Below are 26,725 nucleotides of genomic sequence, written 5' to 3'. Positions count from 1 at the left end.
TGCAAGTCTAAGGTGTCCCGATGTTCGAGTAGCTCGAACACAGCTTGCATTGCAGCGCCGTTGGAAACGTTTGTATAAAGCGATGTGACATGAAAAGATTCGATGACACATTCTTTCTCTGAACGCGCTCTTTTAAGCTGCTCAAAGAACATGGTGTTGGATAGATGCGCGGGAACATACTTGAGCAATGATGCAAGTATAGCTTTCAAAAGCCAAGATATTCCGTCCGTGGGGCCACCTACGTTGCTAATGATAGGGCGTACTTTGAATACATACGGGTCTTCTGAAAGGAAAGCAAAGGAAGAGAGTTTGTGTGTTTTTATTAGCAGGTATAAAACTGGGCAAGTAGGAAGTTCGTATTTCAGCTTTGTGATCATTGTTTTATGTAACCCCGCAGCCTTTCAATCTGTACCCAAACTCTATTGAGACGGCGACTCTGTTTTATGAACTCTTCATATGACGAAGAGTGGTAGAGTGTAGCGTCATCCAGATGTTTTCGAGTGATGGTCATGTCTAGTTCACGTGATATGACCACAAACTCTCCTCCCTTATCGCTGATTGTGACCTTTATCTCGCCACGTGTTGAGAGTTCGCGTATCTCACGTAGGCCAGAGCGTTGCATTGGCGTGAGATCAGAAATAGGATGTTTTCTTGAAAAACATTTGAGAGTCGAGAAAACTGATGTGGTGAACAAACGAAACTTGGCATCCACTCGAGGATGGGGATCCTGTGGTTTGAATATCATTGCGGGGAACGGTACCACAGGGAAATTCGCATTAATATTACTTCCTCTACCCGTTTCCTCCTCTCCGATCTTTGCTCTATATCGCAGACGGTCATGTACGTATTGTAGGCTGCCCACTATCTTTCGTACTACCCTGGGCCCTATCGATTGAACAGGTGACAAACTTGGGCCCATATCCAGAACTGAGAGCGCATTATTAGAAAGAGATACACTGCCTATGACCGAAACACGAGGCGGTAATTTTGCATTTTCGGAAATATCACTACGGCTAACACTACCAGGGTCTGCTACTACTCTTATAGGCTGTTTTTGATTCAGTTCCCGATGCAATAACCTACTGAACTTCCCTTGTAGCCTAGACTTGGCATTAGAGCGAATATTATCACAAATGACTCTTGACTCACCCTCGATTCTCCTCCAAAGCTTACCAGGCACAAATCGTTTACAACACTCTTCTTTACAAGCACATTTTAATAGCATGGAATACAATCGGTCTTGTTTTGTCTTCAGTGCTGTTCGGAGTAGTAGTTGCTCGATTCCTTTCATTTGCTGGCTTCCCTTCATCAGTCCGCACGTTTGGTGAAGTCGTTTTTTGGCGATGAAGTTCGGAACGATGAACTTAATATTATTTATTGAAACATTTTATAATGTACACAATTCTATCTAATACGTAATATTTTGTCCTGGTTATCATGCTATGCTACAATCACTACTGTCCGCGCACTCCCTTAGGACCCCCTTCATTTACAATTTCCTCCCATTACAACCCCCGATGAGAAAATCCCATCGCACGCTCGACCCTGATGCAAGCGCATCAACACATCCTAACAGTTTTGGAACTAATATGTCTTCGCATATTTGATAGACCCCACTCTCCGCATGCAGATGTCACTTGCTTTTAACAAAGAGTTCAACGCATCGGAGACATGGTAGGGAAAATATAGTTCATAGTAAAGAATTTCAAAACGGATTCAGTGAAATAATTATTAGAAAACTGAAGCAAGTTAATTCTTTGCTGCATTTTATCAACGCTGACTTACAGTGACGATGTTCCACAAGATTTGCATTTCATATAGCCCCACTCAAATTAACGAAGCAGGATCATGTCATTTCTTTTACGTCCAATCCATCGGAAAATATTGGCTTGTCACCTATTTTTTTAAACCATTCATTTAGGTTTGGGAAACTGAATATCAAGGATACAGTCGAGTGCAACCTTAAACGACTTTTATTTGCGAGATGCCTCTTTTATAAATAGCATTTAATGAACGCAATACTGTATACCTCTGAGGAATATTGCATCAAGTGTCGAATGTTTACAGGAAGTTTGTGGAAGTTAGCACAGTTCTTCATACAACAGTTTAAACAAAGTTGTATTCTTAATTTCCTTTAGAGGAATGTTGGATTTTCATGGCCTTGCTAAAATGTTATTGTGAATGAAATCGAGGAATAGTCTAGTTCTCCGTTAGTATCTTTCTGATCTTAGGACAGAAGCGAAAATCAAAGCAACGTTTATTTCGCCATTCACGTGCGCACTAATGACATTACAAAGATGTTTGCCTTCCGCATTTCCGTGTGTTTCACTCATGCTATATTATGTCCTGAATGCCACACCAAACTTGAATAGATAATATCTACTTTTACTATGTTTCAGAATGGACACGTCATCAACGGAAACTAATTATTTTATACTTAAAGCGGCTATTTTGGTCAACTTGATCACTTCTTCAATGTGCGGCTTAGCAATATATGGATACATTATGTTCAGGATGTTTCGGAGATGTTCTACACTAAGTTTTTACGAAATTCTAATATCTGTGCAGTCAATTGTCGGAGCTTTCGGAATATTAACAAGGCTCATATCTAGCCAGGTTATCTAAATTGGCTCATATCTAACTCTAAATTCGATAGGTTCTCTCCCCTTCGGACCCGTTACACTGAGGAAGAGAACCTATCCAACTTATATAACAGTTTGATTCTGAAGGTGAAGAAAATCGGAACATTTGATCTGTTGCAGAGTATCAAAGCGTCCGGTGAATCAGACCTAATCTTCGTGGGAATTTCATTTCCTTTTCATCATGTTGTCCAGAAGATTTTACTTTTCGCGGTTGGGTTTATCAATGTGTTAGAAGAATTCCTCATTCTTACCTTCAACATTCATCGCGTTCTTATATTCGTTAGGTGAGTAGCGCCTGAGCCGTAGAAATTCAAGTACAGCAACAGCAGAACGACACAATAAAGCTTTGAGAACTTTGGAAGCAATATCGTTAATAGGACTTTTGCATCATTTCAAAAGTCATATGTGCTTTCGAACAGTGATTGCACATAGGTTTTATTTCAGTCCCATCATGAAACGATTTATGGGCTTTCAAGTCTTTCTTTTACTCGAAATAGCTGCTGCCCAGAATAGTGTTCCGCACAAAATTTTAGATTTGTAGAGACTTTTTTGTAGGACAGGCAAAAAAAACATAGTGGTTAAAAAAATGGGAAAAATGTACTCCAGAAATCCAACTGTTCTAAAGATTCCATGGAACGATTCCAGACCGCGTTGGATTATTTGGTACTACGTGATTTCATCAGCACCAATGCTCGCATTTTCTATCTATTATGGTGTGGCACAAACAAATGGCTCTTCCGTAAGTGAATAGTTTTTTTTGCGCTATTTCTAACATTGTTATTCTATACATGCTGTTCTTTTAGTTCGATCTAGCACAGATTTTAACAGAACTGTTTTTTGTGCCAATAATTATAATAGTTTCTGTCGTCTGCTATGTGATTATAAAGAGACATTTTCGAACTGTCGGTGGCTATACAGAAAAAGTGAAAAGAATGCAAATCCAATTGTCAAAGAGTATTTATCTCCAGGTACTTTTAGAATTACCACAGCTATGTAAATCTTCATGTGGTCATGGTATCAAGATATGGATGCGAAAACCAGAAACCAGAAATCGTGCCTTCTGTGTGTGATTAGGAAATAAGGAAAGAAACGCCGGTTTTACTAACGAAATAACTGATTGTTATGTCAGTACTGTGTACTGGTGTATATAAGATGCTGTGTATTTATTGCATGCTGTTACTGCAGGTAGTCATTTCATAGGTTGCACTTTCGATTTCGTAAGTTTGAATTCGAACTGTAGTGGGCAGTCATGCCAATCACGACACCGGCTGCCACTTCATACTGATCACTTCAGGTGGGAAATCTCTCTACATAAGGAGCTCGCTCATGGTCAGTCAGCCAGTCGGTGCGTCTGCTGCGTCTAGTGCGACACCTCGTAGCGGAGAGCGCTCGACTTGAGAGCAAGGTCCGAGACACTAGTAGAGTGCCATGGAGAAGAAAGTGTTCCCGAGCGTATTCTCCGGAAGTGGGGACCTTTGCAGCCGAACCACTAGTGAGTGAGAGGTTGTCGACAGAACTTGGAGCTCCCTTGTTGTCTCAGCAGGAGGACCCAAGCCTAAGAGGTCGAGAAGGCGTGCGTGGCGCCAGAGCGGTTGGTGCAGCAGCAACTGCACAAAACGCAGGGTTGCAGAACCGTTCGGAGCGGTTCAGCGCTGCATCAGACAAGGCGCCCGAGGGAACACCCACGTGGGCAAAATCCCTCGTATCTGCCCACTTATACTTTTAGCCTTCTACTTGTATTTGTGTATTAAGGATAAAACTTAGCCGGCTACCTTGTGTATAGCGAAGAGAATGAAAGCACAAGGTGTTCCACTACCATTGCTTTCTGTTAGGGATGAAACGCTCCAACCTCAACAGTTATACGTTCACTTGTTTGACTCTTTGTACCTTGTGAGCAATCAGATCGACTCCGCCAAATCTAACTGAAATTTTCGCCAATCAAGATGGATATTATAAGGTTGAACGTTTCGGCGGACACGGAACAAGAATAAAATGGTGAACATTTGGCTTACTATTTCTTTCCTCCACTTGTAGATCTTTGCTCTCAAAAGACCTCAGTGTTTTTTCCCAATGAATCATACCGTTCGACATTCTTCCAAGGAATAAAATCGGTTCATGCAGTACGTGATCAGAGGGAAATCCTTAAAATAGCTTCAGTTTATAAAATCAACTACACTAGTGAATATTTCGCTGTGACTGTTAAATTGTTAACAATTAAAAATACCATATTTCATCCATAAATTCTTTCGAATTGTGCTTCTACGTAGTAGATAATTTTCAGTCATGGCAATCTTCATTCTAGGGCCTTATTCACTGTATACTGGCTATTACTGTAGCGTTAGTGATACCTCTGAGTTTTCTTGTTGACGCAGTCACAGACGATAGCAACGCAAAACTACTTTTCGCCGTAACCTATGGTGTGGTGAGTGTCAAAATGGTTGAAACAGAAGAAAGTTGGACGAATTGTAACTCTATAATAAAAAAGAGACAAATTGACTATAATACATTTCTTTTGGTGTATTTTACATACCTGAGGGCTATGTATATGGGATATTCTATAATACACATATTCGTTTATATACTTGTGAGAAAATGACGTCATCGTGCAGCAATGGGAAAACTCGAAACTGCACATAGATATTCACGTTTCTTCCCTGTTAACGTTTGACCTATTAAGGTTATTATCGTCATGGTGTCGTGGTACTCAACTGTCGTCGGCGCTCTGATGCTGTGGTCCATTCGTGGCTTCCTCAGAGCAGAGAGCTCTCGCAACATTGCAAAAGCAAACTTGGTCGCTCCTCAACTTCCTCGCAGAATTTCTCGACTTTCGAAATGAGCTCAAAATCCGTAGTTACATCTCCATCTAAATGTCTATAAAATGTGCTCGTCGCAATTAGGTAATCCACTAAGTTGTGAAGATGATTCCGTTAAAAATAAAGAATTTGTATCGTGGTCATCCATTACTGAATGCAGCTTTGGAAGTAAATTTTGGACTGAGGAACAACTCTTTATAAAAGTTGAAAAATACATGTAGAAATAAAATGCCTCTAAACATATGTTATAATTATATTATTATTATATGCCATATGTTATAATTCAAAAAAAAAATCCTCAATCTGCAGAGATGATGCAAGCGCAATGTTGACTTTTTGATTATCTTGATTCTTGTTTTCTATTGTCATCACAGTCGGATATCAAGTGGACAAAATGGGGTATTTTTGACACCATTTTTTTTAAATTCATTCGAGATGGCGAACCCATAGAAGCTGAGATTGGAAGTATATGGAGGAGGCAGTGCCTGAAAATAGCGGCGCGACGTTTGTCATCACGCTAAAAAATTGAGAAGTTCGACTACAAAAACTGATCACACATCGACCCAATAGACGAAAATTCTTCTTTTTTCTAATTTTTTTGTCGTTTTTCCCGTGGTTTCCGAAAACTCCCTCCCATTCACGTGTTTTTTTATTGTTTTTTGTTGATTTTTATGTGTTCTTTTTTCCGTATCTTTTAGATTTCAACTGAGAAGACCTGCCATTATTCTATGTTGGTCGAGGAGTAACAGTACATCGGCATCGCCAGCCATGGTTACCTAGAATTTGATTAAGCATGACGCGTTTCACGTGTCCTCAGGCAACTGCTCGCAGTTTTTCCACAGAGAGAGGGGGAGTAAGAGAGACGGAAATAAAGATTTTGCAACAGTTAATTTTGATGTAAGCACGTGAAGCCTGACGCTCCCAACTGATGTCTGTGGTGACGTCAGATGGGTGTCTCATGTCTAAATTCCGCTCTATATCATTAGCTTCTGCGATGGTTTGGATTCATCTAGGTTCAACTAGTAGCACAACTTGAGAAGTATGAAGACGTATTCGGTTGAAATAAATAGATTTACGTAGTGAATAAAACTCTTGGCTGGGCTGAGTTACGAAATAGCGCGTCCAGTTCACACTTTTACGGAATCCTGACTATCTCACGACTAATCAATCTTCTATTATTTTTCTTCCCATAGTTTCTTCTACTGCTTTTTAGTCATCGCTCTTTTCAACAAACCCTTGCTATGGATTTGTTCTCGATGGATTTGACCAGCTTCTTCCCACATAGCGGTGCATACAAATGGACGTCGTAAACAAAACCCGGGAGCGAACCTACATACGTTAGCTTTCGAATCGTTGTTAAAAAAAGAAGTAAAGAAGTGAAGCAGTGAAGGAATCCTTGATAGCTGCTATTCAAATGGCGGTAATTGGTGGATTATCTGCGAATTTGCCGTTGTTAAGGAATGAAAAGCGCGGTAGCTTAAGGCATCAGCAGAATTTCTCGATAACCTTTTGTTTCAACAGCAGAGTGCTCAAAAGCAAGCATACAATAGTATTCACCAGATTCCTGATGCAAAAACCTGTTTCTCAAGAATTTTTGTAAACGTACTTTGTAATTTACGTCTGCAAAAGTGTGAGAGGGTTCTTAAACTCCAATTTTTAATTAGCAAGACATCTCTCCTTCTCGGTGTAGCTCACGGAAATTTGTAGATTAAATATACTACCGAAACATTCGGATAAGATTATTTCAGTGTTGTAGTCCGTCGTCTTCTCCATCACATCGTCAACAGGAGTTCAATTAATTCGTCATTCACGTGCGCGGTAACGACATTACTGAAATCTTTGCTTTTCGCAGTTTCACGTGTTTCACTCGTACAATAATCACAATACAGTACCCTCTGAATTTTATAGGGATGTTAAACGGTTGATTTTTGTACTTATGACTAGATTACAGAATGGACTCTTTATTGTCGAAAGCGAACAACTTAACGCTTCAAACTGCTCAGTTAGCTAATTTGATCATCCCTTCAAATTGCAGTTTAGCAATATATGGATACATTTTGTACGGAATGCTGAGAGAGAGCTCGGCTCTAAGTTACCATTAGGGATTGATATTGATGTGGGCAAAGCATTTTTGGAATTCTCGGCACATTGGAAAGGTTCATATATTACCAGGTTGGTTCCATTCTTAACATTTTCAATGTTTTCTTTCATGTTGAAGGTATAGCTTTCTGATTATGTAGTAGCTCTAGAACCAAAACAGGACAGAGCAGAAAATGTTCAGTTTTTTTTTAGACTATCACAGCTTCAGGTGCATCGAAAGCAATCCTCGGTTATATAACAATTGATTGTATCGCAGCGAAAATTATAATTTTCATGGCGGGATTTATTAACGGACTTGAAAAGTCCCTTATTATTACCTTCCACATTCACCTGATATTCCTGAGATAAGTGATGATTAATGAAATAATTTATGTGGTAAAGCAAATATGGAAACATGAGTGTAAAATGTGATAGAAAAATACCTCTTCCTAAAAGCACTTTAACCGATCTCAAAAGATTTGTATACTGGTGCTTCAGTTCGATATATAATCCACCACACGATATGTCTTCTTTACACAAACGCAACAATAAATTATTGATCAACGAAGACGATCTGAATACGAACTTGGGTAGTTGAACCAAAGCCGACCTTATGTGTATTACATACATTAAGGAAAAGCCTGTACGTATGCTAGAACAAAAGAAAAAACTGAAAAACTCATCCTGTTGAGGCGCTGACATTGGCTCAGCTTGAAAGTACTAAACGATGACATTCTGCTGGAAAAGGAAATGAATTTTTACACTTAGACGATCCGTTGCTGCAAGAAGTGCAAGTTACAGTTGCAATAATTTATGTCTCTGTAAAATAAGGCAACATGTTACTTTCATTGAAAATGTTGATTAAGAGAAGATTTATTTATCACTCAACTTGCTCAATAAAAGTGTAATATGTAAACTCCCTGGCGTTGATCAATCCGCTTAGGATGCGCCACCATGCTCACCTAAATTCAGAATCGTTTGAGGTTTGAACGAAAGTGGCCTTCACAATGACTTGCGGTGGCTACCTGATGTGTCAAGTAATTGTTCTTATCCTTCCAGACAAATCTGGTACCAATCTATAGACTCGCGGAAGGAACTAAGCACTATAGCGGATTCGAACCTTCAATCGATCGTGGAGACAGCGGAACATCTTACCGACTGCGCTACACCAGCCTTACCGAAATCCTGAGTATCAACTTATTATCATTCCTTTTTTCAGGCCTTCGAAGGCTTTTCTTAAATTTTTAAAAATTATCAGGCCTTTGGAGGCCTCAGTTAAAGACGAAGGCGGTCGTGGAAGCCTTGGACAACCAAGGCGCCCTTACTCAGTACTTAAAGGTACTTCGAGAGTTGTACAGTAACTTCACGACGGAATTTCGCCATTCTACAAGAATATCATCATTGAAGTGAGGAGGGGAGTCCGACAAGGTGATACAATCTCACCCAAAATATTCACATCCACCCTCGAGAACGCAACGCGAAAGTTGGAATGGGACGACATGGTAGTGAAGCTTGATGGTCGGCAGCCACACCATTTCCGCTTTGCTGATGACATCGTACTGATAACACCTAGCATCAGCCAAACGGAACGAATGCTGACCGAATTCGACGAAATTTGTGGATGCATCGGTCTTCAGCTGAATCTACAAAAGACGACGTTCATGCGGAACGGATGGGTCTCGGATGCCCCATTCACGCTCAACGGAACAAACATATCCGAATGCGCCAGCTACGTTTATCTGGGTCTGGAATTGAACATGATGAACGATCGGACCCCCGAGCTGGGTAGGAGAAGACAAGCGGTTTGGGGAGCGTATAAGAGTATCGAGGATGTAATGAAGAAGACCAGGAACACCCGACTCCGTGCTCACCTCTTCAACACCACCGTACTTCCTGCTTTGACCTGTGCTTCGGAAACACGGGTATTTCGCAAGCAGGAAGAAAACACGGTGAGCGCCATTGAACGCGCAATTGAGAGAGTGATGCTAGATGCGTTTGCCAAGGAAAGTAAAATAAGGTGGGCCGAACACGTAATGCCCTTTAACGACAACCGTTGGATCAGAGCCGTGAGCGATTGGGTTCCCCGCGATATTAGGCGCACTATAGGAAGACCGCCGACCCGATGGTCAGATTTCTTCACGAAGTCCTTCAAAGAAAATTATGATGCTCTCCGCGTTCCACGCGAAAGGAGGAACCACTATGCGACTCTGGCGACTCGATCGGGACAAATTGAAGAATTACTGGGGCCCTCTCATTCAGTTCGAAGATCAACGGGAGTCAAGGTGATCAAGATGAAGGTGATCATTCATGTTAACCGTTCAAAGCTGCATCACTTAAACAACACATCATCACATCAACAACACATCAAAAGCGTTTCAGGAATCATTGTATTTGTAAAGTATCACATGCTTTCCTTGCCGCCAGCACTAGCCTTTTGTATCTACTGCGGTGTAGAAAAAGTGAAAGGTGCTGGGGTAAGCGAAATACATTACGCGGTATCTTTTCCTATCTAGTTTTATGTGCACAGCATTCTTCTGATCTGTCAAAAACGATCATATTATTCTCTTTCATTCTTGTCGTTATTACTGTTTCTATGGTCTGCTATATGGCAGGTGTAGTGTAGCGGTTAGAGGTTCCGCTTCCTGCACAATCGATCGGAGGTTCGAATCCGCCCTAGTGCTCACCAAGCCCTTACGGGGTCGACAAATTGGTACCAGATTTGTCTGGGAGGATAAAAGCACTGACTTGACACATCAGCTAGCCACCGCAAGTCATTGTATAGGCCAGATACACGTTCGTAAACCTCAAACGATTCTGAATTGAAGTAAACGTGGGGGCGCACCCCAAGCGGATTGATCAACGCCAGAAACTTTTTCCTTATCCTTTTATGGTCTGCTATGTGCTCGTAAACCAATACTATCGGAATTTTGGCGGTTATACGGAAAAAAGAAAGTACGGAAGTGGATGCAAACTCAGCTGTCAACGAGCGATCACATTCAGGTACCTTCGTAAGAACCACACTTACGTAGACGCTGTTAGGGTGATATTTCCGAAACTAACTCTGTACCAAACAAGATCCAAAAGGTAAGAGCTCTGCAGAGGTACCGCAGAATATCCCAGCTAGCTTTTGGAAACTTTTGTGTTCAGCGATAGCCATACCATCATTGAAATATAGGTGGACGGGTTCAAGAGAAGAATTTTGAACAGTCGAAATCGATTTGCGTTTAACATCTTCCGAAATATTGTTTCTCTCCAAGGTATGTAGGCTATTTCAAATTTGGAAATGATTCGTGGCGATTGCTGAAATCATGTTTTGTAAAAGTCGGATTTTCTTTCTATTTGATCGCTCAAAACCATATGAGCTGTCCTTCAGTGTAAGCTATGTCAGCAAAACTATGCCAGCAAGAAAAGAAAGTTCTAAACAAGTACCGAGTCTTTAGAATTAAGCTTTCATAGTACGCCACTGATAGGTGTTTAGAGATTGGAACAAATGACGAAACAGATTAAAGTTGTAAATTTGACATTTGAAAAGCGAAAAATTTGCCGAAATGGAGGCATACAATTTTAAGTGTTATCATGCACAAATTGTTCGCCGTGAAAGTTTCTGAGTAGGTTTTCTGCAGCCAAAAATGTATAACTTTTTTTGCTTTCGAAGTGTCCCACTTGTCACTGGAAACCTTGATTTGCATTTAATGTGAGGTGTTACTAACTCAGATACTTAGATGGCCCGTCTTCACTGGACGTGCGGGCCCCAGCATCTCTTCCACTCGTTTCGTTCCCTCACCATTGTCATCCAAGATGTTTTCAAGTTTCGTGAGTGACGTTGACGAGGTCCTTGAGTCGTATCCACCTTAGTTCTCAACTGGTCCATCCGTGTAGCGAACACGTCACCCCATCTCGTTGGCGGTCTCCCTCGAGGACGTTTAGCATCTCTTGGGATCCACTCTGGCGTTCTTTTAGTCCATCTATCGTCGATTCTTTTCATGATGTGACCCGCCCATCTATGTTTTGCTAGCAGCAAAACATAGATGTGAGGTGTTAGAATCTTGTAAATACCATAATGATTAAGAATGTGTTGAATATTGTAAACAATTTTGAGGAACTGAAGCTAATCGCAGCGCCTCCATTTCAGTCCACTTAGTTTCATCGGCGGGAGATGTCAATGACAGGATTGCAGCGTGAAAGTAATTAGCGAAGAGCGGTGAAAATTCACTTGTCTTCACACATTTGAACAAAGCAAAATTCGAAAGATATATTTGAAATCAGCAGCTCTGTGCTTTCCTTTGATTCTTCCAACTTTCCGACTTCCCGACGTCATGTATCGGAAATCGTTTTTGTTTCTTGTTTACAGATGTACGGATAGAAAAAAGAGAACACCAACGATTTTTGCACTTTCCACCCCACTGTAGGAAATAGGAAGTTCCTGAAAAGGATCTATAACGAACGCAAAAGTTATCGGCTTATCAAGTATTGCTGTTTTCAGCCTCAGGTACAGAGACGTCAGAGGAGGAGAGAAAGTAGTTGTTTTTATCCTCCAAATTCTTGGATGAGAGGTTCCACGCGAAAGAGCATGATGTTTAGCGTGTATTACAACTTAAAAGTGAAAGAATAAAGTGTCTGGCGTTAATGAATCCGCTTCGGATGCGCCACCACGTTCGCTTCAATTCAGAATCGTTTGAGGTTTACGAAGGTAAAACTGGCCTATACAATGACTTGCGAAAGCTATCCGATGTGTCAGGTCAGTGTTTTTGTCCTCTCAGATAAGTCTGATAACAATTTATCGAAGCAGGATGAAAAGCTTGGTGAGCACTAGTGCGGATTCGAACCTCCGATTTATCGTGCAGGTAGCGGCACCACTAACCGACTGCACTACATCCGCCCCGTATTACAACTTGCTGAGATTAATCTTCGCAAGGAGTTCTTCGTTCCTAGAACGTTGACGAAGCTTACAAGGAATTTTTCTAAGCTAATGATCATCAACAGACCAGGTGTTTCTTGCTCCACCATGTCATCAAAATCAAATAAGTATCATACAGGCCTTCTTGAAGTTGGGAACGTTATGAGAAAAAGAGCTGTACTCAAGTGACAATAATGTAGTAAGTAAACACATTTTGTGGGCAACTGAGTGCTTCGAAGAAACTTTCTCATTGCATTTATTTCTGGAGTTCTGGAATTCGAGTAGAAGTTTGTTAAGGCGTTATTTGTACTTGTATTTGCTTCCAGGGCATCATCTATTGTGAGCTAGCGGTTACTATAGTGCTCGTGATCCCCTCTAGTCTACTCGTTAAAGGCATCACACCACGAATCCGAGGTGGGTACGGATTTCAGGTGGAGTATTCGTATACGAGATAGTAGATTATCGAAAGGGGTGTGATTCTGTCCATTTCTTCCTAATTGTCGTAAAGAAAGGCCCGGAAGATGCGGCGCCGCACAAGGCTAGCGCGCGCCAATCGAACTCCTTGTAGAAAATAGTGCGCCGGAACGCTCGAAGCCGTATCTTCTGGGCCGTTTTCTACGGCAATTAGGAAGAAATGAACGGAATCACCCTCCTCTCCATAATCTACGACCTCGTACACGAATTTCCGGAGTAATCCGGAAATCCGTATCACTCCAGATTCGTGAGGTGATGCCTATAACACGATCACATTCAATGATACAACAAAACTACTTTTCTCTTTAATCTATGATGTGGTGAGTCCTAATCTTACCAGTAAAGAAAAAGTCAAGACAGCTCTCTGATAATATAAAATTGTGACTCAGCTCTAAAATTTTGTACACCCGAACCTTTGGGCATAATAAAATAGTATCATTTCACAAGTTGCAACGATCGTTTTTATGATTTCTTCAAAAATGGTGATGAGCAAAGATAAAAAATGAATCGAAGTCCTTCATAGATAATCTTTTTTTGAGCACTTCTTCCTTTCAGTTTCCTCTTTTCACGTTGGCATGCTTTTCAACTGCAGCTGAAGCTCTGATGTTGTGCTTTATTCGCGGCTTCTTCAGACAGCACAGCGGCCACAATATTTCGAAACCACACATGTTCGTTCCTCGCGTCCCTCCTCGATCTGCACGCCCTACCAAACGAACACATAAATGATTGGGAAACATTTTAAAGTAAGATGGCAGGTACGCATCTGTAACCCTTGCAGTTAGCCATCCATCTTATTCACCAATATTTCCATAAAGACAAAGAATAATCGTCTACGACATAAACCTAACAATCCTATTTTTCCGTAGAGAGGTTTCAACATCCCACGATGCGCTACCTTTAAGGGGTCTGTGCGTTTGTTGCGTTGTTCGCTTTTCTTGCGTCATTTTGCTACGATTTCTCTCCAGAGGCAGTTCACTGATCTTTTAGATTTGACCTCATATTCCATGGCTTTTTAATTTCTAATACTTTTCCGTTCCTTCTTAATTCACGTCTTCTCCGTTTTCGAAGCCTTAACGTAGAAAAACTGGAAAACGAACTCAATGTTCACGTGACTGTTTTCGCAAGTTCCTAATACTCGTCAGCCTATTTCCAACGATAAACAATACAACGAACAGTGTTAAATGCATTCGTGCGCCACTTTGTTGCTGTTACAGCGGTCGAGTAACTGTGTTATCGCAATTCACCTCAAATTCAATCAAGTCATTACTCACTTCTGAACAGCGTATGTACCCTCAACATACGCTGTTCAGCAGTGAGTAATGACTGACTGACTTTTGGAATCATGTATAACATCATTCCAAAAGTAATAATTATTTTTCAAAGTTAAGGTCTTCCAAGTAAATTGCTACCCGGTTTTCCACACACGCAAACTGGTCGAAAACGTGGAAACAGCTGTTTCACTGTTTCCCTACACAAACTGAAGTACAACTGAAGTTACACGTGAACAACTTTGACATATAATGTGGTTGGATTTAGTTCAACTAATACGCTCTGTTTGAAGAGACCTGATTTTATTAAAGGCGATTCAGCTACGAATAAAGAATTAAGGAAATTTTAACTTCTTGACTCGTCTTCGTCTCAATTTCTTTTGTGGAAGGAATTCCGATGATGTAAAATTAAATGGGCGTATCAGAACACGGACAACACAAAACTTCTTCTACCTACATATACCAAAGAAAAAGTGCGAGTGCTTTTCTCATTGTGCGTCTCAAAATACTTCACTTCTTATTCTAATCAAAAGTAGGTTCTGAAAACAATTTACTACGAATTAATTTAAAGAATATGACATTTATATAAAACTGAAGAGAATATGGAAGGGTTTGAATTGATAGGTAAGGGAAGGTAGTGTGATATCCTTAACACCCAGCGATGCTCTCTTTTAACGAACTGCCGTCACGTTGGACTTTTTCCATTAATATATTAATATATTAATGCACAACGGCTGCACTAATATGGAACATAAATAAAGAAGAAATTGAAGTATGGAAAGACAGCCATTGTGGAAAAGCATTTCCAAAAATAATAAGATGAGTAGTGTTATTTCAACATTTGATACATTAACATCGTTTTAAATAAGAGTGGATTAAATCGCCCTTCTTAGAAACATTTGGATCACCAGTCTTAGTGTGAGAAAAGATCATAAATATTTTAACCTGTTCCGACAATTTCAATGCAACATTTTAACTACGTAGCAAGGAAAACGACGTCTTTGCGACATAAGAGCTTTTCAGCTTTGAATGTCACTAGTATTTTGACTTGAACCGAGCAAGTTGGTCCTCCAACGTACACCGTCGCACCGTTGCAAGATCTACTATAGAAATGTTTGATTTTGAACGCTTTTGAGCTGGTCCAGTTAAGAATCCGGATATAGACCACATAATGGTTGTTCCAATGGCCGCTGGATACCACATAAATATCATATTGACGACCTGAAATATGTATTTACTAAGTTGCGTTCATTTTATCATAGTTTTTACTTGAACTTGAACTTGCAATCATGTAGATTGAGCCGACAAAAACAGTGCCGGTCCCTTCCACGGCAAAAACCCATGACAGTAGCTCTACAACAGGACTACCAATCCCAACCAGTGCTAGCGCCAGCAAATGTATGAAAATCTGAAGTGATAGGTCGCTCCATGAAAATAGAATTAAAACGTCACTAGCACAAATTTGCCTGCGCAAGTAGACCATTGGACAGTTTATTTTGCATCCGTCGTACGTTCTCAGAATAACCATTATTTTTGAAATGTCTGCGTAGGATAAAGTAGCAAATCACTATAATTGAGGAAACAAAAGCAAAAAATACGTAGCACAAATATAAGCTGGAGTCCTAAAATAGTCAATGCACCTTGGCCACATTATTTGGACGTTACGACAATGTAACGACTGAGATTATAACCTACAGAAACTGATACTACATAATTACGAACAAACGGAAACAACTCTTTCCGATTAATTCTACTATCTTCGCTAAAACCAAGCTTTCAAAGAAAACGTTTCACTCGCAAAAACGCAAAAAAGCTACGCAGAGTGCTACAGCTTCACAGTTCTGATAAAAGGTGGAACCCTTACGCGATTTCGCCATCATAGCTCCAAATTCAGACACTTTCTCTGTGCAGCACTCAAGTCTTAAACCAATGTTTTGGAAAAATAAACTCACCGGGTAGAAAGTGTTCACATAAGCATAAAAAATTACAAACAACAATGAGATAGGGATAAATACGACGTAGAAAATCTTTATGAGGTGACCTCTTTGAAAAAAAAATATAAGCTCACAATTATAAGTGATTTATCAGGAAAGGGAGGAAGGAAGTTACCTAATGCAGAGAAGAAGTCGATGGACATTAAAAACCATAAGTGTGACACCTTCCGTTCCTTCGGCAAAAGCAAGCATAAAATCCAGAGTCGTTTGGATCCACGGCGCAATGTGAATGAAGTGATATCCAGCTACTTCATGCATATCCGTAGTTATCACCTGAATCACAGTCAATGAGTTGAGTTGAGTCGAGTATGTAAATCAAGAGATCTCGCTGTAAAAATAGAAGTAGGGATGAGTCATTCTGCGAAAAAAGCTTCTTTTCCACACATAAACGCTTTATAATTTTAAAGTTTCTCAGGGGCTGGGATTCAAAGAACAGCTCAATAGCGGGCATGAAGTCAGCGATAGAACTGAACAGCTTTTTATCTCAGAAAATGCTTGAAGGGTTTGGACAAGTGACAGTCTAATGGCACGAGGTCTGTGAAACAGGTGAGATAGGGAATCCAGGGCTTGGAGACTAGTGACCGAGGCGACATAGGTTCTTGAGCATGTCAATTCGGTCATTCGCCGCCAACTCGAAGACCTTTGTTGGGAGAGGGACCTCAATCCACCACATTCCCAACTTTACCCCGTCAGAAAAATTGCAGGAGGATGGTCCACAGCTACTTGTGTTGGTCTCTGAGTGTGGGGAAATCTGACAACAAAATTAGTACAAAAATGACCATCATAGGGTGTGTTGTGCGAGTGAATGAATTTTCGAAGCAACACAGATTTGTCATTTTCCTTTAGTGTTCACTTGTAGACGAGAGTGGGCACTTGCAAGAATTTGAAATTCCAGGAGAATGAAATTTCCGTCGGTAATTTTAATGCAGTCTCAACTAGTCCTTAGTCAGCGGTCATTTGAAATCTACTATTCATCTACAACAAAAACTTCTTCCTTGATTCAGTTCTAAAAAAAACTCCGAGTTCAAAAGGGCTAACTTGCTCTCTCGAGGAAACTTACCCGATTTACGCAGAAACGTAAGATCGAACCGATAATATAGACAGAGGATTGTATTACCAAGAGATTTTGGTATTGATTAAGCACAGAATATTTCCTTACTATCCCACGAATAATATATCCATGTACCATTAAGGAGCATATTGTAGCTGCCAGAATGTTCACGTACTGAGGTACCTCCACATGTGCATCTATATTCCGGTCGGCCATTTTCTGAAAATATCGGAAGATATGATTGATTGTACGACAAGAGAAAGCAAACCTTAGAATTAATCGGAGACTGTTTTTGCTTCTAACTTCTTCCATCAAGCTTGTTTGCTTGTTTACTGCTTTCTCATGTGCTGTTTTTCACAATTTCAATAACAAAATTACAGATGCTTGTGTGCAAATCATTAAGGACCAATCAGTAGACCAAATGTAAAACTTATGCATAATTTTCAATACACTTATTAGCAATTAGGTTTTACAAATTCAGTACCATTACACGGCCAACCGATCACAGTTATTAAGGCTAAGGGTTTTCCTGGAACCACCTTACCACCTTTCCATAACGAATGGTAATGACTTTATACATCAATTTCTACAAAGAAATTTGCAGTAATCAAAGCAGTTTGTACATATCAACAACAGGAACTGTCTGGAATGCTTCCGTCTGGAGCATTGTTGATGACTATTATTTCTCTCTCAAATTTGTATAATCTGGAATATTGCAGCATTTTTTTCCCAACACTTCTGATCAGTCGCACTTAAAAATGATAATAATGATTTCTAGTAATGATTTCCTTGTCCACCTTTAATCATCATAGTGAAAAGAAGATGAATAACCTTATTTTTGTTCTCATCACTCAATCACTCGTTTATTATTAGGTTGATGCAAAAATGCTGCGCGTTTTCGAACATTCACTCCGAAACGCTATAACTCGCATCAAAGTCAACTTCATCAGTAGAAAAGAACCATTACAGTCCACGAATCTTTGCCAACGAGACGCGTTTGTTTATTCTAGCTGCATAAAAGTACGACTTTTTGGACTCCACGAACTTCCAGAAGTCGCTTGGATCAGCTTGGTTTTGGAAGATCTTGCCTTTTAGACAGAAGTCCACAATTCTGAGAAAGAGTAAGTCGGTTGGAAAAAGCTCTGGCGAATATGTTGGGTGAAACAGAGTCTCGTAGCCTAACTCGTTCAACTTCAGTAGCGTCACCTTGGAAAAGTGTGGCCGAGAATTGTAGTAGAATCGAGGTGTTTCTGTTCACTTACTCTGCATTACTTCTCTTGGAGATGATTTCGCCAGGTTTCATGAAGCTGAAGTGGATTACAACAGCTTCTCGAAACCTGGATTACACCGATAGCACACCACCAAGCAGTCACCATGGGTCTTCTTGCATTTTCGGGTCCGATATGTGCTTGGGAGTTTCATACTTGTCCATCCACTGAACAGGACGCTCCTTATTGTCGTAAAGGATCCATTTCTCCTCGCACGTAACAACGCGATCGAGAAATGGATCGCCCTTGTTGCGTAAAAGATCAGATGATGCGTAAAAGATGAGCAAATCTCAAGACGACGACGGCGGTTTCTTTAGGACTCGTTCAGTTCGGTCGGCACCCACTTGTCTGACATTTTCACCTTTCCAATTTTTTTCAAATGGCTGACGACAGTTTAGTGGCTCTTGACAGTTGAACCCCTTTAGTTGACAGTTGTAGTTCTTGAACAACCTTTCATGTTGTTTTAAGCTGATCTTTTTCGATGATTGCCTTCAGCAGGTGGTCGACACCTTCAGAAGGGCAGCCGCGACCTTCCTTATTTCCGAAGCTCATATCACCACAACGAAACCTTTGGAAGTAAGGCCGTCCTGCGGATTCGGTGGTGCTTCGCACACCCCAAGCAGCGTCGATATTCCGTACTGTCTCCGCTCCAGATCTGCCCAGCATGAACTCAGAGAAGAAGATTCGGTGAAAATCTTGCCTGATCATATTACTTTCTAAGCCTTGACCAAATACTAATGCTCGTTGCAAATCACTCCAGCACTAATAACCGCAACGAAGTGCGCTAAAACACGTTTTACGGCTTCTAATATTAGATTAGTGTAACCAGAAAAAAATTTCTCGTGAAGATAAGGCAAAGAAAAACGCGCATTATTTTTGTACTGACCTAATACTACTCGAGCACCGCGTATACGAGACCTATACCTGCTTATGGTGGCCCTGCTAGAACTAAACACAAACACTCAATAATCAATCAACACAACACATCTAGGCTTCTACCATATCTCTGCACCAACCTGTTTCTGACGCATGTTTCCTGTGCACTACAGGAAACATGCATCAGAAACAGGCCGGTCATCAGTATTGGAGACTACTCCATGTTCGGCGGAGATCCTGGTGACAAAAGGACAAGGGTTTCGCGATAGCTGTATGAAATGATAACAACCTATTAGAGGGAACTGACACAAAGTCTTTGCAAACGTGCGAGATCGCATAGGAAGCAAACTCTGGATGATACGATCGAGGGTGATGAAGAAGCTTGACTGCACTTGAAGGAACCTTAAACAGGTGCTTTCTCCTCGGATATGCCGCAGATATGCCGCAATGGTGATCTTTAGGAGAAAATTGATGTTGGGATACATGGAAACCATCAGCATCCTACACCGCCATCGCAAGCGGAAACAGAAAATCGCCTTGGTTTCTTTGAGGAAAAAATTGGATCGTCTTGTCCAATTCAGGAGTTCAATGGAGTCTGTCGGATCAAACCTGAAGGCTGCCATCTGGCCGAAAATAAAAGTTCTTGCTTGAAATGGCGAAAGAGGACCTGTAAACACTCGGCGCTAATAGGCACTTCAGGTGAGACGTCAAGTTTCGTTCGGTATAGCGACGGATGGATTGATTGTGAGTCTGTGCAAGCTCTTGTTGAAGATCGAGTTTGGACAGTTGTGCTCAAGGATGAGACTCAGCCAACGTGGAGGCGCTAACTCTAGACGATGAGCCCGCCGATTAAGTAAAGATAGACTCGTTTGAGAAGATTTTATGTTCGATTTATCAATGACTCCCACTGTCACAACTTACACTCATTTTCCCATTGATTCCTTATTATTATTCTGAAATGGGTTTAAAGAATCTAGTTGAGAACTTAAAGCATTTCTTAAAATGTTGCCCGCAGAGCAGAAATTTTCCACAGGGTCTAACCATTCATCTACACCTTCTGCTTATATATAGTGTGACGCAAAAAGTGGCCATCTCGTCCATAAACGGAACTATGACACATATTCCATACTTCAGGAAGAAGGTGATGCGCTTAGGACGAATCCTTGAAGAAATCCAGCAGATAAATACAGGAATAGCTACTATATTTTCTCTGCTTATTCACGGATATATTATCTACCGTATCAAGTCAAAGTATTCCGTGCTCACACAGTATCAGAATCTTTTGATAGCGCAGTCTTCAACTTACTTTGTCGCCACTATTTTTCGACTACTTGTGAACAGGGTGACTTCGACAGAGTTTTGCAGTCAATTCATCCTCTAAACCCGAAAACACATTTATGATTCAGAAGGCCACATTAGCTGGTGAAGAAGAACGAGGTTACTCCTTTCTAAGTGTATCGCCACAAATCGAGTTCGTCCTAGTGTTTATTCTCGATCTGGTTGAACCAACCGAATCAATAATGCTGATGATCTTCAATGTTCATCGTGTGCTTCTATTTGTGAGGTGACATAATTTTCCACTTTCTTTTCTAATTCAACGGATTCGTCTACGCTTGTCATGGATTCCAAAACCAATTTCTTTGCTGGATCCGTGCGAGTTTTCAAGACGAGCCTTCCAAATAAAGCTTTCAGATATGAAAGAAAAACAATAGAAACTCCGAACAACAACACCTAGAACTTTATGGAAGTTTTCATAGAAACTCAACAACTTTACTGTGGACTCATTTAATCATAAAATGCAAAAATAATCCCCTTGACTTCAAGGGAACCCTCGGGTTTCTTTTTAATTCCGTTAGATTCACTACCACATATCCAGTTAAGTAAGTGGTACTCCAGCTCTGCTTTATTTTAAAGTATTTTACTTTGATGCAAAGCTAAAATGATATTCTCTTCAAATACTTTGTTAAATGTAAGCGGGAAAACATTTAGCTGAAATTATGTTTCGGTCGCAGCACTACAAAAAATGTCCGAAAATTGGAAAGTTGAGTCGGTTCAGTAAGAAAATGCGCAGTTCTGTTGCAGCGCAAATTGATTCACTCCATTTCTTTTCAGAATAAAAATGAGCGGATTTTCCTTCTTGGATTTTTTAAAGCACTATGTGAAATCATTTAATCACGACACATTCACTATTCGACTACTGCAACTTTCCGTATTTCTCCAAACAGAATTTTTTACACATTACCAGTACGAAATGGAAAATGTATCTTGGCTTCATCACTAGGTATGGTAATGTCAATAATGTCAAAACAATTTGAAAAGCACAATCTGAAAATTTGTGGTAGCACAAGCGGCTGCGCTCGAAGCTATAGTGGACCTAAAGGTTGAAATCGAAGTGGACCATCGCTAACCTCTCTTGGACTGCGGCGATGAATGATGCTAGCGAGGCTCCCCACTCGATCTCAACCGTCACGCTCCATCGCGCCGCTTCGAGCGCAGCCATTTACGCAGGTGCGTTGAGCTCCAGGTCGTTTTGACTCAACTGTAAGCTGGCACTGACCAATCTGGCACTTCTGATCCACTCTATCCTTGGGTTTTTTGGTGGTGCTCCGCGTTTCTCTCCCGTTTTTTTTTCCAAGCAACATTCGAAAAACTATTTATAACTGCATACACCCAAAGGGAAATTTCACCTTCGACATCCGACTGGAATCCGCTGCATATTTCCTCCGCTAAAACGGTAATCTCATAGTCATCAGGTTAAATGATGATACACGCGCCGCCTTGTGCATAACCTGCCATGTGTCACAAATCAAAAGTTTCGACCAGGATGCAGACACGCAAGGAATAAATTCCAAGTTTTCGAATCCTCTTGAACAATGCTTCTTTCTTGTTGCTTTCTCCGCGAGTTTACCCATCAAACTCTACAACATCGAAAATCTAAAAGTCACCACTTCATTTCTGCCCTAAAATTGTCCGATGAAGCCTTCAAGAACGTCCATAATGACTAGTGTAGTTTGATTTAGGTCTTCGTTCATCAAGTATTTCTACTGCATAGCAAGTCCACTCTTCGCGGCCTACGTTCTAATTTTTGCCTACATGGACAGTTTTTTTCCTGTGAGTTCTTATTTCTCGAAGAAACGATCTATGAAAATGAGTAAAATGATGGAAAAATATTAGATGACATTATTGCAATGGAAAATCATTTCATTCATTCAGTTGGGATTCTTCGAAGACAATAATGATTAGAAACGGAGGCGACGCATCACAGACAGGCGTAGCGAGGTTTGAGGGCATCATAAAATTGGCGTTAGTGAGGAAACCTGATGGAAACCTAGGGTTCGGGACATAAGGTGTAGATTACCAATATGAGCGCAACTAATGTTCAATTCCCTTACCGTCCGGAAAAACGCCATTCTTACGGCGTTTGTTCCTATTATTTACGATAGATTGCGTCTTGAGGTATAGTTCGGTACAGTACTTTCAGCAGCTTATTCATTGGCTTCACTTAAAAAGGCTGGTCATCGGACCTCATTGATTCCCTGCCGTTCGCTCATGGATGCGTGCACAAAGGTGGCGCATCTCAATTTACCTCCTAAAAAGGAACGCCCTTTCCCATGAAATTTTAGGATATTAGGGACGATTAGGAAGAATTGAGCGGTGCCACACTTATATTCGTAATTTACACTCCCGAGCCCTGTGTTAGGTGTTGTAAATTGTTCGAAAAACAGTGGTATGGCAGAAAGGCTTGTTTGTTTGCGTAAGGAAGATAAACAAACTTTTTTACACTATTCAATCTCAAAGAAAAAGAAGATATGGGCGATAAGGAAGCTTCCAGTTATGCAGGAAATCGTTCTTTTTTTGAGTTTTTTTTTGAATTTGAATTTGAAAGTGAATTTTTCAGGACTGCACTCGATATTTTTTGCTTTTCCAATTCACTGTTATTTCAACTGTGATAATCGTGTGTTATTTTATTCTAAAGAGGTACTTTACTCTGAGCGCATACTCAAAAAAAGTTCGCCAGATGCAGAACAAACTTTCGAATGGGATGATTATACAAGTAAGTGGAATAACATTCTCTAGCGAACAAATCTTTAGTCTCGATATTTTAGGTCATAATTCATATTTGTGCTATTGCACTAATAGGATCACGTCGTCCAGTTGTTGCTGTGTATGGATTTATTTTCAATGCAGACGAGGAAAAACAACGACATGTTTCTGGAATCTATATAGTGGTAGGCGTTATAAAAATCAGAAAGGCAATATTCGAACGCTTACCGAGAATTCCAAGGATTCTGAGGAGCAGCTGATCGTTTCAAATCTATGAGCCTATTGTACTAGGCTCATAGATTTGAAACGCAATTACTAACAATGAAAATGTCTTAGATTTCGGATTCTATTAAGATTCAGTTTAATTTAAAAATGCTACGAACCCCTTGATTTTTACATTTAAATGCATTTAAATCTTTTCTTTCCTCTTTAAATCCAGTAAGGGCAGCTGTTGGCAGAATTTTCGATATGAAGTTCTTAGTGTGCGTTAGTCCTCTCCGGTGGTAGATGTCCAATCTTTCTAGCTATGCAGAAAAGTAGCCTCATGGTAAGTTCTTGACCTACTCTGCAGAAAACAGTAATAACCCGCTTCGGGTTATTACCATTCGGATTAGGTTTGGGACATAATTTGCTAATGCAGCTGCGTGAGCGCGAAACATCCGCTTCAAATTCAGAAGTAGGAGTAATCAAGAGCACCAAACCGATCAATCTAGCTGATGAAAACTTACGCACTTGTACGAGAGATAGAATGAAAGATTGATAGATGAAAGATGAATGATGGCAGAAGAATGATTTCGTCATAGGTTAGCGTGTTAGGAGTTTCTTCTTTCTTTTTTTGGACATTTTTGTCACAAATGTTCACCATTAGTTACGATCGTTACGAACTGAAGTTTATTGGTGAGTTGGCGGTTAAATTTCCCCTTGAATTCTAACACATCATATCAAATTTTGAATTTCCAAAGCTAGGCACTTTTCGGCGATCTTTAAAGACTCCGCTCTCGCTGCATTTCGCAAAGGAGTTGATGGGCACAGCTATCCTTAATATTGCCAATAGCGGTATCTTCTCAGACACCTAGCCACCAGGGTGAATTAGCTCATGTTGATTATGGTCGAGTGACCTCTCTCTTTCCTCAGTTTCGCTACCTTCTCCCTTTTCTGGGACGGCTGGTCCTAACACGATCCGTACAAATCGTATTCGTTTTGTAAATGTTGCTTGTGTGAATTCAAAACATTAAAGTCTCTGAAAGAACCATCGTTCAGATCGTCTACCTCGTGTTTATTTGGTATCCTGTGATAACAGGTCTTCTCATCAGATGGTCGATATCAGGATTCCTGACTAGAAGAAAAGTATCCGAGCCAGCGAGTATTGTAACCGAATATGTGCCTGGCAGGAAAACACCTGCTGAAGAAAGACGGGGCCCTCTCCCGGTCAAAGAAAACAGCATTAATCCTCAATGAGTAATGAATACTAATGAATGACGACATCAATCGCCGGACTCAAAATTCTCGTGAATCACAAAACATTTGCGATCAAAGCACTACCACCGAGTTGAGAAGAAAATGTGTGACACAGGGCACATACTTGAAACAGAATTCTTATCCATATCGAACTTAGCAATAGTCGTGTCAAAACGACATCAAGCTCGGTGCAGTTGCGTAAGCTGCTGCTCTCGAAGCGGTACGGTGGAGACAGCGGTTGGAATTAGTGTGGGACCATCGCGAAGTGCAGCGAAGAGTGGTGGAAGCAACACCGAACTTCAGGTCGCCTTGACCCGACCATTCCGATAATTCGAGTTAAAGTTGATTATTGAACTGCATGTCTAGGTCAAGTTGCTTCAGAGTACGAAATACAGCAAATGTTATAAGGTATAAAAGGCTCCTGAGGGGTACGTTGGGTTTATTAAGCGAAAGCAAAACAAAAACCTTGAAACACAGTCACTTAAGGTTATGATCTGCAGTGCAGCCGTCGTTTTGGTGTGAATAAGGCTAAGAATATCGTTACATATTATATAAAAATTGAATTATATTATCGTTGGTCATATAACAAATCGGTATCATTTACAGTCAGCGCTGCATGTTTTGCACCAGAAAAACGTGAGGCAACTTAGATCCATGCAAGGCAGAAGGAAGAGAGTCAAGCAGGCAAGCAAAGAAAGAGTGCGCGTCGAGTCAGATCTGCGGCGGTCACGCGATTGAACACATTCAGCGCCGGCTATAGCTCCTTTACTCCGTCACGGTTAATGTGTTTGGCCAAATCTAGATAAGTTTTTCACCGGGAGTGGTCGGTAGAGCAGCTATTCGAGCAGATTCGAATACATTCACTCTGTGATGGGATCTTTGCTAGCAGTGTATTTTTTTGCCAGTTTTCAGCACTTTTCACTTCTTTAAAGGCAGCATACCACGAATCTGGGGCGGCACGGATTTCAGGTGGAGTATCCATATACGGGGTCGTAGATTATGGAGACTGGGGTGGTTCCGGTCATCTCTCCCTGAATCACTGCAAGCAAGCAGCCGGCCCCTGAATGCTGTTTTTTTACGATGCCTTCTGTTGCAGCGCGCCACCATTGCACGCGTAGCGTCCCTTACTGCCTATCGAAGCAGTCCGAATTGATTTTCGACGAATCGCGGGGCGGAGGCGGTGCAGGGGATGGAGGGTTGCAATAGATGGCGTCGTACAAAACAGCATTATGGAGGCGGCTGTTTGCAGTGATGCAGGGAGAGATGAGCGGAACCACCCTGGTCTCCATAATCTACGACCCCGTAAACGGATACTCCACCTGAAATCCGCACCACCTCCGATTCGTGGTATGCTGCCTTTAAGGAATACGAGAATTGAGCTATCTATTATGTTCGTATCTATCTCCTAATTCTGTGATGATTCTAAATGCATAAGCTACAAGCCCATCACAACGTCGCTGCTAAGCTGCGATGATGCATCAGGCTTGTCACGCGAGAGGCTTGCACAAATACCTACTGAAGTTTATTTTTCCTTCTGTGAAATGCCAGTCAAGTCAATAAAAACCGAAAGAGCTTTTGGGACAACTCAACACATTCGCTCATCACTGCTGTGATTTTATGTCAGGATCGAAATGAGCGAACTTGTCAGCGCAACAAGGGCAACTGTTCGGGCGGTCAGATTACTATGACGTATCCTACCCCTAATAATTCTCACGAATCGAATTTCCTATCCCGCAAAAAGATCAGTTTTTGATCAGCAGTCATTTACCAAGTCACGCGGTCGAGAACATATCGTTGTTATGGAACAGCGTGGCTCTTCTTTGACGACTGAAACGAATAGTATGAGTTCGAGATTTCGCGC

General features: G+C 40.9%; 3 protein-coding genes across 4 annotated transcripts; 1 reads left to right on the top strand and 2 right to left on the bottom strand.

Annotated features, from left to right (window-relative positions):
- Nucleotides 1-373: 373 nt before the first annotated feature.
- Nucleotides 374-1,291, bottom strand: RB195_009634 (uncharacterized protein; the record flags this gene model as incomplete). The annotated part of the gene is made up of 1 exon (XM_064190273.1): nucleotides 374-1,291. The coding sequence occupies one exon, from the start codon at nucleotides 1,289-1,291 to the stop codon at nucleotides 374-376; it is 918 nt and encodes a 305-aa protein (XP_064047856.1).
- A 1,109-nt stretch (nucleotides 1,292-2,400) lies between these two features.
- RB195_009632 (uncharacterized protein) lies at nucleotides 2,401-20,189 on the top strand (the record flags this gene model as incomplete). Of its 2 annotated transcripts, XM_064190271.1 has the most annotated exons (10): nucleotides 2,401-2,454; nucleotides 2,835-2,926; nucleotides 3,288-3,381; nucleotides 5,320-5,433; nucleotides 7,491-7,627; nucleotides 8,754-8,872; nucleotides 8,942-10,008; nucleotides 18,982-19,173; nucleotides 19,824-20,001; nucleotides 20,062-20,189. In XM_064190271.1, the coding sequence occupies 10 exons, from the start codon at nucleotides 2,401-2,403 to the stop codon at nucleotides 20,187-20,189; spliced, it is 2,175 nt and encodes a 724-aa protein (XP_064047853.1). The 2 variants fall into 2 exon arrangements, with proteins under 2 accessions (XP_064047853.1, XP_064047855.1); XM_064190270.1 differs by lacking the exons at nucleotides 2,401-2,454; nucleotides 2,835-2,926; nucleotides 5,320-5,433; ... (1 more) ...; nucleotides 19,824-20,001; nucleotides 20,062-20,189 and adding exons at nucleotides 3,446-3,610; nucleotides 4,945-5,064 and having other exon boundaries at nucleotides 3,331-3,381; nucleotides 8,942-10,047.
- Nucleotides 15,209-17,434, bottom strand: RB195_009633 (uncharacterized protein; the record flags this gene model as incomplete). The annotated part of the gene is made up of 5 exons (XM_064190272.1): nucleotides 15,209-15,394; nucleotides 15,685-15,795; nucleotides 16,126-16,216; nucleotides 16,283-16,440; nucleotides 17,354-17,434. 5 exons carry the CDS (start codon nucleotides 17,432-17,434, stop codon nucleotides 15,209-15,211), a joined length of 627 nt encoding a protein of 208 aa, XP_064047854.1.
- Nucleotides 20,190-26,725: the final 6,536 nt, after the last annotated feature.

This window comes from Necator americanus, chromosome III, assembly GCF_031761385.1.
Source record: "Necator americanus strain Aroian chromosome III, whole genome shotgun sequence".
Lineage (NCBI taxonomy): Eukaryota > Metazoa > Nematoda > Chromadorea > Rhabditida > Ancylostomatidae > Necator > Necator americanus.
Note: the sequence above shows the minus strand (reverse complement) of the source record. Positions and strands in the feature narration are given on the sequence as shown.